General features: G+C 39.8%; 1 protein-coding gene across 7 annotated transcripts in view; it reads right to left on the reverse strand.

Moving 5' to 3' along the window:
• The window catches only part of CADPS2 (calcium dependent secretion activator 2), a 487,000-nt gene that overhangs the window by 34,252 nt on the left and 437,262 nt on the right, over positions 1–15,486 (reverse strand). For all 7 annotated transcript variants that reach the window (XM_060020810.1, XM_060020806.1, XM_060020805.1 and 4 more), the window contains 2 exons: positions 4,838–4,921; positions 4,699–4,731 (listed from right to left, as the gene is read on the reverse strand). In XM_060020810.1, coding sequence (XP_059876793.1) covers positions 4,699–4,731; positions 4,838–4,921 — 117 coding nt within the window. The remainder of the gene's footprint in view (positions 1–4,698; positions 4,732–4,837; positions 4,922–15,486) is intronic.

A 15,486-nucleotide genomic window follows, 5' to 3' on the forward strand; every position in this document is an offset into this window, starting at 1 on the left:
GATTTCTCTTTTCCATTTCTTCTTTTTCTGGCAGCGCCGCACGTAGGATCTTAGTTCCCTGACTAGGGATCGAAACTGCGCCGCCTGCATTGGAAGCACCGAGTCTTCACCACTGTACCACCAGGGAAGTCCTTCCCCCATTTATTTATTTATTTATTTAATTTTTGGCTGTGTTGGGTCTTCGTTTCTGTGCGAGGGCTTTCTCTAGTTGCAGCGAGCGGGGACCACTCTTCATCGCGGTGCACAGGCCTCTCACTGTCGCGGCCTCTCTTGTGGCGGAGCACAGGATCCAGACGCGCAGGCTCAGCAGTTGTGGCTCATGGGATCTTCCCAGACCCGGGCTCAAACCCATGTCCCCTGCATTGGCAGGCAGATTCTCAACCACTGTGCCACCAGCGAAGACCCCCTCCCCATTTATTTATTCAGTCAATCATTTACTTACGTCAGTATGGACTAACAGATATATATTTTATACTTTGTGTTATAAGCTAACACTACCTAATTTATCTGGTTGCTGAACTTACTCTAGCTCAGGCCATTGGGAGCTCTCTCAGGGGTCTCCTGGGTCCCTTTAACATATCTCCTATCATTGTGGGTTTTTCTTTCTAGACACTTCCTTACTTTCTCTGACACATATATAAGATGCTCCAGGCTCATCTTGCGTTTCCTGCCCCAGTCCTAGTGTCAGCCATTTCTTCAAGGAATCCTGGTTCATTTTATTGGAGATTAGAGACCACGATCTGGGCACTGGGTGTGCTTGTAGCTACTGGGATATCAATGCTTCTAGGCTCTCTCAGCTAACAAACCGAGGAAATATATGTGTATATACTAACCCGTGCATATACGTATATCTAAAAATATTTCTATATGCAACCAGCTCTATCTATATTAAGCTAAAGACAAGTTCACATTGATGGCTCCAACTCCAATCCATTACCACAGCGATAATTCTAGCCTCTTCCTCTTGTTTGTCTTCAACATCTCACTCCATGGGAAACTTGGCTCCCACCAGCCACCACCCTTTACTTAATTGTTCAATTCCATTATACACGTAGAGTGGTTTCTGAATTGTTAACCTGGGAGGAAACACTTTCTCAACAAGAGTACAATGTTTACGTACAGTTCCTTTTTCCTTTATTTTTACATATGCCACCCATTTCAAAAGTGACTCGGATCAGCACTTTTTTCCTTCAACTTTTTTTAGTGAGGTTATTCCATACATTTGCAGTAGGGTTTAGATTATTTTATCACAGTCTCCATCCTAGGATCCCATGATATCCTAATTGATTTAAAATTTTTTTTCATATATTCAGGTTCAATTTTTGTGCTATAAAGTTAGGACTTGACAGAAGCATAGTGTTTTATATCTATCATTACAGTATTACCTGGAATAGTCTCACTGCTCCAAAAAGTTCCCTTGGCTTCACCTATTCAAGTCTCCCTGACCTTGAACTTATGGTAACCATTAACCTGTTTGTAATCTTTATACAGTTTATTTATAGTTTTTTAGATGTAGTTTTCCCTTTTAGAATGTGATATAAATGGTATCATACAGTACGTAGCCTTCTCAGACTGGCTTCTTTCACTTAGCAATATGCCTTTAAGATTCATCTATGTCTTCGTGTCGCCTGATAGCTAATTTTTCTTCTTCTTCTTTTTTTTTTTTTGCTGACTAGTACTCCAATTGTATGGATATACCACTGCTTGTTTATCCATTCACTGACTGAAAGACATTTTGGTTGCTTCCAATTCTTGAATATGAATAAAATTGCTATGAACACTTGTGTGCAGGTTTTGGTTGTGGACATACGTTTTCAAATCAGTTGGATAAATACCTAGGAGTGCAATCGGTGGTTTGCTAAAGACTATATTCAGCTTTGTAAGAAACTGCGAAATGGTCTTCCAAAATGGCTGTACCATTTTGTATTTCCACCAGCAATGAATGAGAGTCCCTACTGCTCTGCATCCTTGTCAACATTTTGCTACTGTCAGTTTTTAAATTTTAGCCATGCTAATAGGTAATAGTATCTTATTGTTTTAATTTTCATTTCTCTAATGACAAATGATGTTGAGCATCTTTTCATTTGCCTATTTGATACCTATATGTCTTCACTGCAATATCTGTTCTTATCTTTTGACCATCTTTTAATTGGGCTGTTTGTTTCCTTATTGTTGAGTATTAAGAGTTCTTTGTACATTTTAGATACAAGTCCTTGATCAAATATATGTCTGTGGCTTGTCTTTTCATTCCCTTAGCAGTGAAGAGCAGTCAATTATTAAGTCTAACTTACAATGTTTTTCTTTCATGGATGCTTTTGGTGTTGTATCTAAAACCTTATCACCAAACTTAAGGCCATAAATATTTTCTCTATGTTTTCTTCTAGAAGAGTTTTATATTGTAGTGTGCATTTTACAGGTAGGTTTTTGATCAGTTTTGAGTTAATTTCTGTGAAAGGTGAGCCAGTGTTGTTGTTTTTTTTCTCATAAGGTTCTCCTTAAAAGACTGTTTCAGAAAGGTATCTTGCTGGAGTTTTAGCATAAACAAACAAACAAACAAACAAAAACAGTAACAGCCAACAGCACCTCATAGCTTTTGAAGTTAATGCTTACAGACATCAGTAATAGAGGTGTAATGTCTGGATCTAAGGGAGAAACTCTTCCTATAGCAATCTGCCATGGCCAGACCATATCTATGGTTTAGTATGCTTTGCTCTGGGTGGCAACTTGATTTAATAGTGAAATTGGTAAGCTGGAATTCATCTAGAGAGCGATTGGTATGATAAAGAGTCTGGGTACAATTGTTACAGCTGTTTTCATGATATGTCTATTTCCCTATCTCTTTTATTCCTAGACACTGAACAGCTTGTGGGCAGGACATATATATATTTTCATTATACATGCCCAGAATCTAGCACTTAGTACGTGTTAAGTAAGTATTTAATTAGTGAATTCAGTGAAGAAGTTAAGGATGTTTAATACAGAAAATAAGAATTCCTCAGACAATATATCCCTTTGAATAGCCACCATATATCTCTTGGGAAGAGGATGTATGATAATTATCAACAAATATTTGAAGGGCTATCATGCAGAAAAGGGATTAGAACCATGACAGAATTCACAGAGGTACAGAATTTCAACTCATTATACATAAGAGGAGGCTGTCTTATGGTGAGCCTGCAATCACTGAAAAAATTAAAAGAGCTTGACTGAATCTTTGTGAGGGCTATCAGGAGAGGGGGCTTCTGCATTGAGGAGGAGAGTGAATGAACCACTTTCTGTGTGTTTCAATGCTGAAGCTCTATGGGCTCTAACAGATCTAGTACACAGTCAAATAAAGAATTTCAAAAGCTCTAAGAACAGAAATAATTATGGTGTCCTATTCAAAATTAAAAACAAAAATTTGTGATTCAAAATTTGTAATTCAAAATTAAAAACAAAAATCTATATTATAAAGTATTTGCTAGGAATTCCAATAAAATTCATGTGTTCCCACGATTACTTGTCTTTTTTTTTCATACAGCGAGTATAAACCATTCCCCCTTAATTCTCCCTTTCTCTCTTTCATGCTGTTCCTTTGCAGGACCATACAAATGTGATTATTTCTGCTTATTGCCCAGTACTGACTTTCTGATTCTAGGTACAAGACAAGGAGTATGCCAAGACTTCTTTTGGAATCATCTGTAAAACTAAAAACAAACAAACAAAAAACTACTCTGAAGAAACACCAGGCAAAGGCAGGAAAGTCCACGGCCTTTTCATTTAAAATGTTCATTTATAATAACTATAGCAGCAATAAACCTGGAGACTGTCTAGCCCATAGTATAAAATGCAGTTATGCATTTCAAAAATAAGAGCCACCTACAACTGATACACAACGCTTGCCAGCTCTCAAACCACTAACATTCATAATGATGATCTAGAGATGGTGATGCTATTCAAGTACAGCCTTAATCAAAGATGAGATGACTTATATTCCACTTAGTTTTAAATTTTAAGTTTCTTCCCATTGTGCTCTAATTCTTTGAAAATTGATACACGTGCCAAAACACATGATTAAACAGAACATTTAGGCCTTGATCATATATACGTGATAACAGAATTTAAGGCAAAAGCTAATTTGTTAATGACTATCAACTTGTTGATTATATTTATCACATGAATTTTTTTTCATTGTAGCTAAGTAAGTTTCATACTTTCCTCTCATGGTATCTTAATTGTTGAACAAATTTACAGGTCACTCATTATTTCCCAAGAATTCTGTGAAAAACCAAATGTTGAACTAAGTGAATATTGATTTATTTATAACACTTCTGTATTCAGAAAACTAGTTCTTTGATTCAACAGGTCTTGATTGTTACTTTAACTCCTATAAGAAACCTGTTAGAGCTTTCATGGAAAGGGAAGGAGAGTGAACCTTTTCCTATAAGTAATGTGAGTCATTTTCTCCCCCACCCTAGAGCTGCCACTGAGCTGATATGTTCTCATGATGAATTGACCTCCCCAAGTTACAACGGAAAAGGTACACTGAAATAACCTTGCCAGGCCCTGCTATGAGGGTTAGTGCTCGCTTAAGAAAAATAAACTGCTCCCTGAGGCAATGATGTTAGATTAAAGATCTGAAATACACCCGTGGTGAACCATAATTATTTTTTTAAAGACTTATTTATAATTTTAAAAAGCAGATAAAAAAATACTTACTGGAACATCAACATATTTTGCGGCTGCTTTCACCTTAAGTGGAAAAGAGATAATTATGAGAATTATTTTCTTAACTGTTTGATAAGTACTGTGACAGCAGTCAAAAGACAGCAGAGGAGAACTCATTCAAAATACTCACAGTGAATGACAGAATGGATGAAAAGAAAGTACCTTCATCATATCTTGACAGCTTAGACAACACCCCTTCCAACACTGAAACAAACTAGAATACACGTTATAGTGAGTATTTAGGATAGTACTGTGCATACAAACAAATAACGGGGCAAACAACTCTTGGACCAACTTCTCCCGTGGCACAAAAACCTGAAATGTATAAACTGACACAATGACAAAATCTCATTTTGAAGATGAACTCTAAGGTCCTTTTACATTGCTGGAAAAAATACGCACATTTTTTAAGATAAAAGAACAATGTGTAATAGGAGTCTGGTTACTACGTGTGAGATGACTTAAACCATTAGTAAAAAACTTTAAATCCCTGTGACTCTTCCTTAATATAATTTTCAACTCCAATATAGATGTTTATAAGTCCTCATCACAAGAAAAAATGTTGTAACTATGTATGGGGATGGACTTATTTTGGTGATCATTTTGCAATTTATACAGATATCAAATCACTATGCTGTATACCTGCAACTAACATAATGTTGTATGTCAATGATACCTCAATAAAAAAAAAGAGAGAGATGTTTCAAGGCAACGATGGTCAAGCTTCATCAAATTCCTTTCTATCATATAGCACTTGACCATTCCCCAACTTTTTCTATCTACAGAAGAGGTTGAATGACAAAGAACAGAAAATGGAAAGGTGTAACATTTGGGGCCCTTGTAACATTGAAATGAAGTATGATACATCAGCTAACGAGTATTCACCAAGCAGTTCCAATTGGGACATGTAAGGATCATCCCTGCTTTCAGAAGCTTACAAAGTAGTTGGGGAGCTCAAACAGATACACGCACTGCAGAGTACGATGAAAAGAGCACCAGACTGAGAACATAAATCCTGATTCTGTCATTGACTGACTGCTATGTGGGCTCCAGCCAACCAGTGCACCGGTTCCCCCATCAGTCAAAGGTGTGTTTGTGTTGGTGGGACGGGTATGGAATTAAAATTGTCTTAAGAGTTTTACATTTCTAAAATTTTATACTTCTATGAAATGAGAGTTAAGACATATATACTGTAATGTAATCAAAAATGTGGAGAATTTTATTTCATTGAGCAGAAACATTAAGATCTGGCATGAAGATAAATAAAAGATATTAATAAGGATCTACTGCCCTACATCTTTCCTCTTTAGAAGCAAAATAATATGCACTATTGACAAATTATACCTTCCCAAAGGGAAAATACCAAAAAGGTTTTTTAAATACAAAAAGGGAAATTAATGAAGGCTGGTTTTTGTTCACATAGCAGCTTCTTCAACAAAGGGATAATAGTTCTAGGGACACACCTTATTGGTCTCTGGTGAGCAGAGAACTCGTTGAGAGTGCACAGGAGATAATCTTTTCTCTATGGCTGGTCAATTACTGCAAAATAGTTTATGCAAAAGAAACAAAAACTTCCCTGCAGGTTTCTCCATCACATCATTTGAGACATGATGTAAGAACACAGAAACAAATTCATGTGAACTGCTGACTAAAATTTTATTTTTATTAAAGAATGAGAACTATGTATGGTTGGTTAGTTATCCTAGGGGATACAAATAGCAAAAAACATAAAATTACAAATTGCTCACAACTAAAAGTCAGTTTAGCACTTTCCTCCTGCCCATTAAGATTTCTTACCAATCAGAGCTGGCTAACTCAACTTCTTGTGGTTGGCAAAGACCCAGAAGACCTATACTCCAGGGCTATGACCAGGGGAAGGGAATGCCAAACTTAATGGCCCTCTGCGGAAAATGCCTCATCTCTTGTAACTCAAATCTTGAAAGTCAGTGTGTGATGGGTGATAACATTTGCCATGAGGAGAGAGACAATTGCTATGGTTACCAGACAACGTGAACCACTGAAGGCTCTAGCATAGCATCTGGTTCACTTGCCTTCAAGTGAGTATGTGTTTACACAGGTGAGTGATGCTGAGGGACTAGGCAAAGTAGAGGCAGGTCCTGTGGATGGATTTAGAAGATCTTAGCTCGAGTTGAAGCTCTGCCACTCTCTGGAGGTGAGACAACAGTCTGGACATTCAGCTTCTCTAGCCTCAGTGTACTCATCAGTAAAACGGGGAAAATGTCACTGCTTTGCTCACAATAAGGATGGTGTGAAAATCAGCAGAGATGATTTAGGTGAAGGGACTGTGAAAATGGCAACACACTAAGAGATGTAAAGAATGAATATTATTGGTATGATGAGCTAAATCACTAGCCATTATATGTCTAAAAACCTACACATGTTACGTCACAAGTTAATGGGGGTAGCCTTGGGATTGTTTAGTGATAAGGAGAAATAATGCATTTGGTTACCAGCGAATGCGTCTAATTCAGTGACATGATATCTATGGAGGCAGGATAGAGTTGATGCTGTAAGTCAGAAGACCCATGTCGGAATCCCATCTGTATCAAGGTCATGTGGCTGACAGTAGAGGAGGGAGGCTTTGGACACAGGTGGTCTGGCTCCAAAGCCCGTGTTCTTTGCCATCACAGTACAGAGTTGTAAGCATTAAATGATATAACTAATGTGCCTGGCATATAATAAGTGCTCAATAAATGCTATTTTCTTCTTCTTATTGAGCACTTAATATGGGGAATACAAAAAAAAAAAATGAGTCTTAGACCCTTCCCTCCAGGAATGCACAAACTAGTAGGAGAGACAGACGTGTACACAGTTGGTCATGACACAAGGCAGGAAGTGATGAGGGACAAACAGTGTAACTGAAACTGACTTCCACTGGAGGATACTGGGTAAGCTTCGTTTGCGTGGTGGCACAGGGGCTGAGCAGCAGGGTAGCAGAAATCGAGTGGCTAAAACAACACTTGGGGAAGCCCATTAGCAGATGACCTTAGGGCAGAAGTTGCCCCACTGTGGCATCTGACAACCTGTCTGGCTCGTCTTCTCTTTAGAGTGTGAAGCAGCACCAGGTTACATCCCACGAAGTCCAGCGTGTGCACCTGCTGCATGCATGTCACAGCATTCTTGGGCTCCATTTTTTTTTTGGTATGCGGGCCTCTCACTGTTGTGGCCTCTCCCGTTGCGGAGCACAGGCTCCAGACGCGCAGGCTCAGCGGCCATGGCTCACGGGCCCAGCCGCTCCGCGGCATGTGGGATCTTCCCGGACCGGGGCACGAACCCGTGTCCCCTGCATCGGCAGGCGCACTCTCAACCACTGCGCCACCAGGGAAGCCCCTTGGCCTCCATTTTAACAATAGTGTAGAGCCCTACCCCAAATGGTCCCTGGCGAGGCCCAATACAGCAGGGACTCTAAGTGCTTACATGGCAGTGAACAGTGACTGCCCCTCTGGGACCAACCACATGAGCCATACAGTTCCAAGAGGAAGGTTTTCTTTGTAAGATTTCTGTCAAGGCACACGTGGTGGAAGAGCTACCTTAAAACCCAAAATCTATTAACAAGATTGACTAATAATGATGTAGTTTCCATCTGGCTTTTAATTGTAGAAGGCAGCAAGATTCCAAAGAAATCCAGCTAAATGCTGGGTTTAGTTGCTGTGTCTTTAACTGCTTCCTGTGAACTTTCTCTGTACAGCTCAGGGAGGATATAAATACTTACAGGTTTGCCTTGCGCTCCCTGTTCTCCTGAGGGTGTCAGGTTGGAAGGAAACCCTGTAATCTCTGTTTCCCTGCTTTTTATTGCGGATGTCATTTACTGGGTTTGTTTGAATAATATTTAGCGCCCAAAGTCTGTCTGGGTCATTACCAACTTTGCCTCATTAGGTACACTCTCAGGGAAATTAAAGATGAAGGTATGTTAAAAGGACTGGTAGAATGAAACATGAAGTATGCCACGAGGCATGTCGGTTTAAATTTCCTGCTGGATTTTAACAGGGTATAGGATTCATTTTCCTACATGTATGGAAAGTAGAACGACAAATTCTGAGAAGTGATAGGAACGATTCAGCTGTAGACTGGTGGGTTCAAAACACGCAGTTCTTACTTTTTTCAACTGTGAAATTTCAGGAAGTAAACAAGGAATATTTGCATCATTTACACTGCAAGTTATTAAATCTTCCACAGAAAAAAAGATGCATCCATAAACAAGACTAATCATGAAAAACTAGGTGTATTTTGGAGGGGGGAGGATACATAGGGCTGGAGATACCTATCAGATGTTTTATTTTTGTTTGGTACAATCAGGACTGACTAGTACTGTTAAAAATCCACCTGGAACCAGAATGTCATGGATTGGAAGAAAGCAGGTTTCCTTCCCTGAACTGGAATGTTAATGTTATGATACAATGGAAAATAATCCTCGCTTCTCCCACTGTGTATCCACGTCCTCTTTGAACCTTTGTTCCAAATGACTCCGAAAAGGTCCTTCCAGATGATCCAGATCGGTATTGAGGATGGACAGGATCTGACAGCACGTATTTATACGACATGCCTTGTTCTGCACAGTATCTCAGACAACTTCCAAAACAGCACGTCTAGCCCGGATGTTGGTGAAGTCTCCGCATTCCTCTCATTGTTCCTTTCTCCCTTGTCTCCCAAATAGACTGAACTATGTTAGTTTGTATTTCTTTTCTTCTAATTACTCCTAACAGTGCATGTTATTCCTTTCAAGCACATTCTTGGGTTTCAACAGTTGTCTTCTGAATACATTGTCTTGATCCAAACAAGTAAATTTAACCAAGTTAACTTAATCAGACTGAATTGGTGGTGGTAGAGGAGATACTTTAAGTGCATCATCTAGACAGTCAGGTCAGATTTGTCCTCTGTCCCTCTTAAGAGAAATTCAGGGGAAAATATTCTAGGTTATTAAAAAGAATAGGTGGGGCTTCCCTGGTGGCACAGTAGTTGAGAGTCCGCCTGCCGATGCAGGGGATGCGGGTTTGTGCCCCGGTCCGGGAGGATCCCACATGCCCCGGAGTGGCTGGGCCCGTGAGCCATGGCCGCTGAGCCTGCGTGTCCGGAGCCTGTGCTCCGCAACGGGAGAGGCCACAACAGTGAGAGGCCTGCGTACCGCAAAAAAAAAAAAAAAAAAAAAATAGGTGTTGTGGTATGTACAGGTATTTACACCTACACACCTATATATCTATATATGTACTTAGTGAAAAAGTATATACTCTTTCCTAAATCCCTTTTTGCAATAGTTGAGAATTCAGGAAGTTGAATATACTGCTCTGGTCTTTTAATTCATACCCAGAATTTACTGAGCCCGTTACTGGAGTGCATCGCGAGAGTAATCACTTTCTCACTCTTTGCTCTGTTGACCATTTCCTCCAAGCAGTTCTTTCCCACAGCCTTCCCAGTTTTTCTTTGATGTTACACACAATGAATTCCACTCTCACCTACCTGACTCACAGCTGTCCCACATGATTGCCTGCCCACGCTGGTCCCACAGTGTGTATGCCTGCATGTAACAAATATCGCAGGAAATATCCACAGAGCCTGGACATATAAAGGGGACATGAGAAGACTGCAGTGAAGCTCCCATTCTTTTCCTCTCTGATCTTGCTGAGTTCTGCGTGCTGTTGTGCAAAGATGATAGGCTTAGGGCTACAGGGTCAAGTCCTGGCTTCTCCGCCAGCCACTGTAAAACCGTGGGCCTTTGTTTCCTCATCTGTGAACAAGGAGACTGGACTCTGGGTGGATCAGGCCTGCCTTGGGAGATGGGGCTACACAGGTAAGCTCTGGCCTGCTTCCCCTCCTCAATCAGAATAGCTTTGCTTCCACCAGTGTTGTATCTGGGGTGCCACCTAAGATATATCTGAAGACATTAAATATATCTCATAAACATCATGAAAGTATACAGAAATATGTCTTATAAACATTACAGAAGTGTTTGAAAAGTCTCTGTTAGACAATCTCAGGGTTCTCTTCCAACTCTAGCATCGTGTGTGCTATGGGACTTCAGAGCCTGCAGAGAAAAGATGCAGGTCCCTGGAAGCCTCCATACACAAACATATAGAAAGATCTTTGCTTTATTTATTTATTTTTTGATGTGGACCATTTTTAAAGTCTTTATTGAATTTGTTACAATATTGCTTCTCTTTCATATTTTGGGTTTTTGGCCACAAGGCGTGTGGGATCTTAGTTCCCTGACCAGGGATCGAACCCACACACCCTGCACTGGAAGGCGAAGTCTTAACCACTGGACCTCCATGGAAGTCCCCAGAATTTTTGCTTTAGACTGAGAAAAGGCTGTAGGTTTTCTTCTCATCCAGTATGCCTGCTTTTTTTTTAATGCGGAAACTGAGTCATGCAAGGAGACCCAGCTGGTAACATGAAGAAACAGGAATGGAGTCCAGTTCTCCTGAGCCTCCCACAGTTTATCTGACTGAATTAATTCTAATATAAGGCAGCAATAAATATAGCATTTCTTGTATCCTTTCCTTGGCAAGAGTTAATGTTCCTGTCTTCATTTTTTTTTTTCTTGGTAAAAATTATCTATATCCTTTTCTGGATAGAAGCTTCTTTTTTGTTTTTGTTTTTGCCTTCTTTAAAATGGTTTTTATTTCTTCCATTTCATTTCTCCATGTCTTCCACAGGAGTTCCACTTATAACATATATACCTGAGAACAGCAGCCACTGATAGAATCATGTTCAATGGCTGAAATCTTATAATCCCATTGGTATTTTCATCCCATATCCTTCCTGTGAACTCCAGCCCCAAATACCTAAATATCTGAATGTCCCCTTGCTATCTCCTCCTTCAGGTATCTCAGAGGCAGCTCGATTCCCCCATGTCCAATTCTGACATGGGTTGTTCCCTCCAAATCTGTCCCTCTTCCAGGGCACCCTGCATCACCGAACGGCACAACATCACAACATCCATCTCCTGCTGCAGGCTATAGACCTAGAGGTAATTGTCAACGTTTTCCCTTCTCTCCCCATTACTAACCCCTTGTCTTAGTCTTCTCAGGCTGCTATAACAGAATGCCATAGACTGGGTGGCTTATAAACCACAGTAACTTCTCATACTCTGGAGGCTGAGAAGGCCATAGTCAAGGCGCTGGCAGATTTCATGTCTGGTGAGGACCCAATTGCTGGTTCATAGATGATACCTTCTGGCTGTGTTTTCACATGGCAGAAGGGACTAGGGAGCTCTGTGGGGTGTTATTTATAACAAAGTGAATCAGCTATACGTATACATATATCCTCATATCCCTTCCCTCTTGCGTCTCCCTCCCACCCTCCCTATCCCACCTCTCTAGGTGGTCACAAAGCACCGAGCTGATCTCCCTGTGCTACGTGGCTGCTTCCCACTAGCTATCTATTTTACATTTGGTAGTGTATATATGTCCATGCCACTCTCTCACTTTGTCCCAGCTTACCCTTCCCCCTGCCAGTGTCCTCAAGTCCATTCTCTACGTCTGCATCTTTATTCTGGTCCTGCCCCTAGGCTCTTCAGAACCTTTTTTTTTTTTTTTTTAGATTCCATATATAAGTGTTAGCATATGGTATTTGCTTTTTTCTTTCTGACTTACTTCACTCTGTATGACAGACTCTAGGTCCATCACCTCACCACAAATAACTCAATTTCATTTCTTTTTATGGCTGAGTAATTTTCCATTGTATATATGTGCCACATCTCCTTTATCTATTCATCTGTCAGTGGACACTTAGGTTTCTTCCATGTCCTGGCTATTGTAAATAGTGCTGCAGTGAACATTGTGGTACATGACTCTTTTTGAATTATGGTTTTCTCAGGGTATATGCCCAGTAGTGGGATTGCTGGGTCATATGGTAGTTCTATTTTTAGTTTTTTAAGGAACCTCCATACTGTTCTCCATAGTGGCTGTATCAGTTTACATTCCCACCAACAGTGCAAGAGGGTTCCCTTTTCTCCACACCCTCTCCAGCATTTATTGTTTGTAGATTTTTTGATGATGGCCATTCTGACTGGTGTGAGGTGATACCTCATTGTAGTTTTGATTTGCATTTCTCTAATGATTAGTGATGTTGAGCATCCTTTCATGAGTTTGTTGGCAATCTGTATAACTTCTTTGGAGAAATGTCTATTTAGGTCTTCTGCCCATTTTTGGATTGGGTTGTTTGTTGTTTTGATGTTGAGCTGCATGAGCTGTTTGTATGTTTTGGAGATTAATCCTTTGTCAGTTGCTTCGTTTGCAAATATTTTCTCCCACTCTGAGGGTTGTCTTTTCATCTTCTTTAGGGTTTCCTTTATTGTGCAAAAGCTTTTAAGTTTCATTAGGTCCCATTTGTTTATTTTTTGTTTATTTTTTTTTTTTGCGGTACCCGGGCCTCTCACTGTTGTGGTCTCTCCCGTTGCGGAGCACAGGCTCTGGATGCGCAGGCTCAGCGGCCATGGCTCAGGGGCCCAGCCGCTCCGCGGCATGTGGGATCTTCCCGGACCGGGGCACGAACCCGTGTCCCCTGCATCGGCAGGTAGGCTCTCAACCACTGTGCCATCAGGGGAGCCCTATTTTTGTTTTTATTTCTATTTCTCTAGGAGGTGGGTCAAAAAGGATCTTGCTGTGATTTATGTCATAGAGTGTTCTGCCTATGTTTTCCTCTAAGAGTTTTATACTTTCTGGCCTAGGTTTAGGTCTTTAATCCATTTTGAGGTTATTTTTGGATATGGTGTTAGGGTGTGTTCTAATTTCATTCTTTTACATGTAGTTGTCCACTTTTCCCAGCACCATTTATTGAAGGGGCTGTCTTTTCTCCATTTTATATTCTTGTCTCCTTTATCAAAGATAAGGTGGCCATATGTATGTGGGTTTATCTCTGGGCTTTCTGTCCTGTTCCATTGATCTATATTTCTGTTTTCGTGCCAGTACAATATGGTCTTGATTACTGTAGCTTTGTAGTATAGTCTGAAGTCAGGGAGCCTGATTCCTCCAGCTCCATTTTTCTTTCTCAAGATTGCTTTGGCTATTCGGGGTCTTTTGTGTTTCCATATAAATTGTGATATTTTTGTTCTAGTTCTGTGAAAAATGCCATTGGTAGTTTGATAGGGATTGCACTGACTCTGTAGATTCTTTTGGATAGTATAGTCATTTTCACAATGTTGATTCTTCCAATCCAAGAACATGGTAAATCTCTCCATCTGTCTGTATCATTTTAAATTTCTTTCATCAGTGTCTTATAGTTTTCTGCATATAGGTCTTTTGTCTCCTTAGGTAGGTTTATTCCTAGGTATTTTGTTCTTTGTTTTGCAGTGGTAAATGGGAGTGTTTCCTTAATTCCTCTTTCAGATTTTTCATCATTAGTGTATAGGAATGCAAGAGAGTTCTGTGCATTAATTTTGTATCCTGCTACTTTACCAAATTCATTGATTAGCTCTAGTAGTTTTCTGGTAGCATCTTTAGGATTCTCTATGTATAGTATCATGTCATCTGCAAACAGTGACAGCTTTACTTCTTCTTTTCCGATTTAGATTCCTCTTATTTCTTTTTCTTCTCTGATTGCTGTGGCTAAAACTTCCAAAACTATGTTGAATAAGAGTGGTGAGAGTGGGCAACCTTGTCTTGTTCCTGATCTTAGTGGAGATGGTTTCAGTTTTTCACCATTGAGAATGATGTTGGCTGTGGGTTTATCATATATGGCCTTTATTATGTTGAGGTAAGTTCCCTCTATGCCTACTTTCTTGATAGTTTTTATCATAAATTGGTGTTGAATTTTGTTGAAAGCTTTTTCTGCATCTGTTGAGATGATCATATGGTTTTTATCCTTCAGTTTGTTAATAGGGTGTATTACAGTGATTGATTTGCGTATATTGAGGAATCCTTGCATTCCTGGGATAAACCTCACTTGATCATGGTGTATGGTCCTTTTAAAGTGCTGTTGGATTCTGTTGGCTAGTATTTTGTAGAGGATTTTTGCATCTGTGTTCATCAGTGATATTGGCCTGTAGTTTTCTTTCTTTGTGACATCCTTGTCTGGTTTTGGTATCAGGGTGATGGTGGCCTTGTAGAATGAGTTTGGGAGTGTTGCTCCCTCTGCTATATTTTGGAAGAGTTTGAGAAGGATGGTGTTAGCTCTTCTCTAAATGTTTTATAGAATTCGCCTGTGAAGCCATCTGGTCCTGGGTTTTTGTTTGCTGGAAGATTTTTAATCGCTGTTTCAATTTCAGTGCTTGTGATTGGTCTGTTCATCTTTTCTATTTCTTCCTGGTTCAGTTTCAGAAGGTTGTGTTTTTCTAAGAATTTGTCCATTTCTTCCAGGTTGTCCATTTTATTGGCATATAGTTGCTTGTTATAATCTCTCATGATCCTTTGTATTTCTGCAGTGTCAGTTGATACTTCTCCTTCTTCATTTCTAATTCTGTTGGTTTGTGTCTTCTCCCTTTTTTTCTTGATGAGTCTGGCTAATGGTTTATCAATTTTGTTTATCTTCTCAAAGAACCAGCTTTTGCTTTTATTGATCTTTGCTACTGTTTCCTTCATTTCTTTTTCATTTATTTCTGATCTGATCTTTATGATTTCTTTGCTTCTGCTAACTTTGGTATTTTCTGTTCTTCTTTCTCTAATTGCTTTAGGTTAGGTGTAAGGTTAGGTTGTTTATTTGACATTTTTCTTGTTTCTTGAGGTAGGATTGTTTTGCTATAAACTTCCCTCTTCGAACTGCTTTTGCTGCATCCCATAGGTTCTGGGTCGTCGTGTTTTCATTGTCATTTGTTTCTAGGTATTT

This window comes from Delphinus delphis, chromosome 9 (assembly GCF_949987515.2).
Source record: "Delphinus delphis chromosome 9, mDelDel1.2, whole genome shotgun sequence".
In the NCBI taxonomy this organism is placed as follows: Eukaryota; Metazoa; Chordata; class Mammalia; order Artiodactyla; family Delphinidae; genus Delphinus; species Delphinus delphis.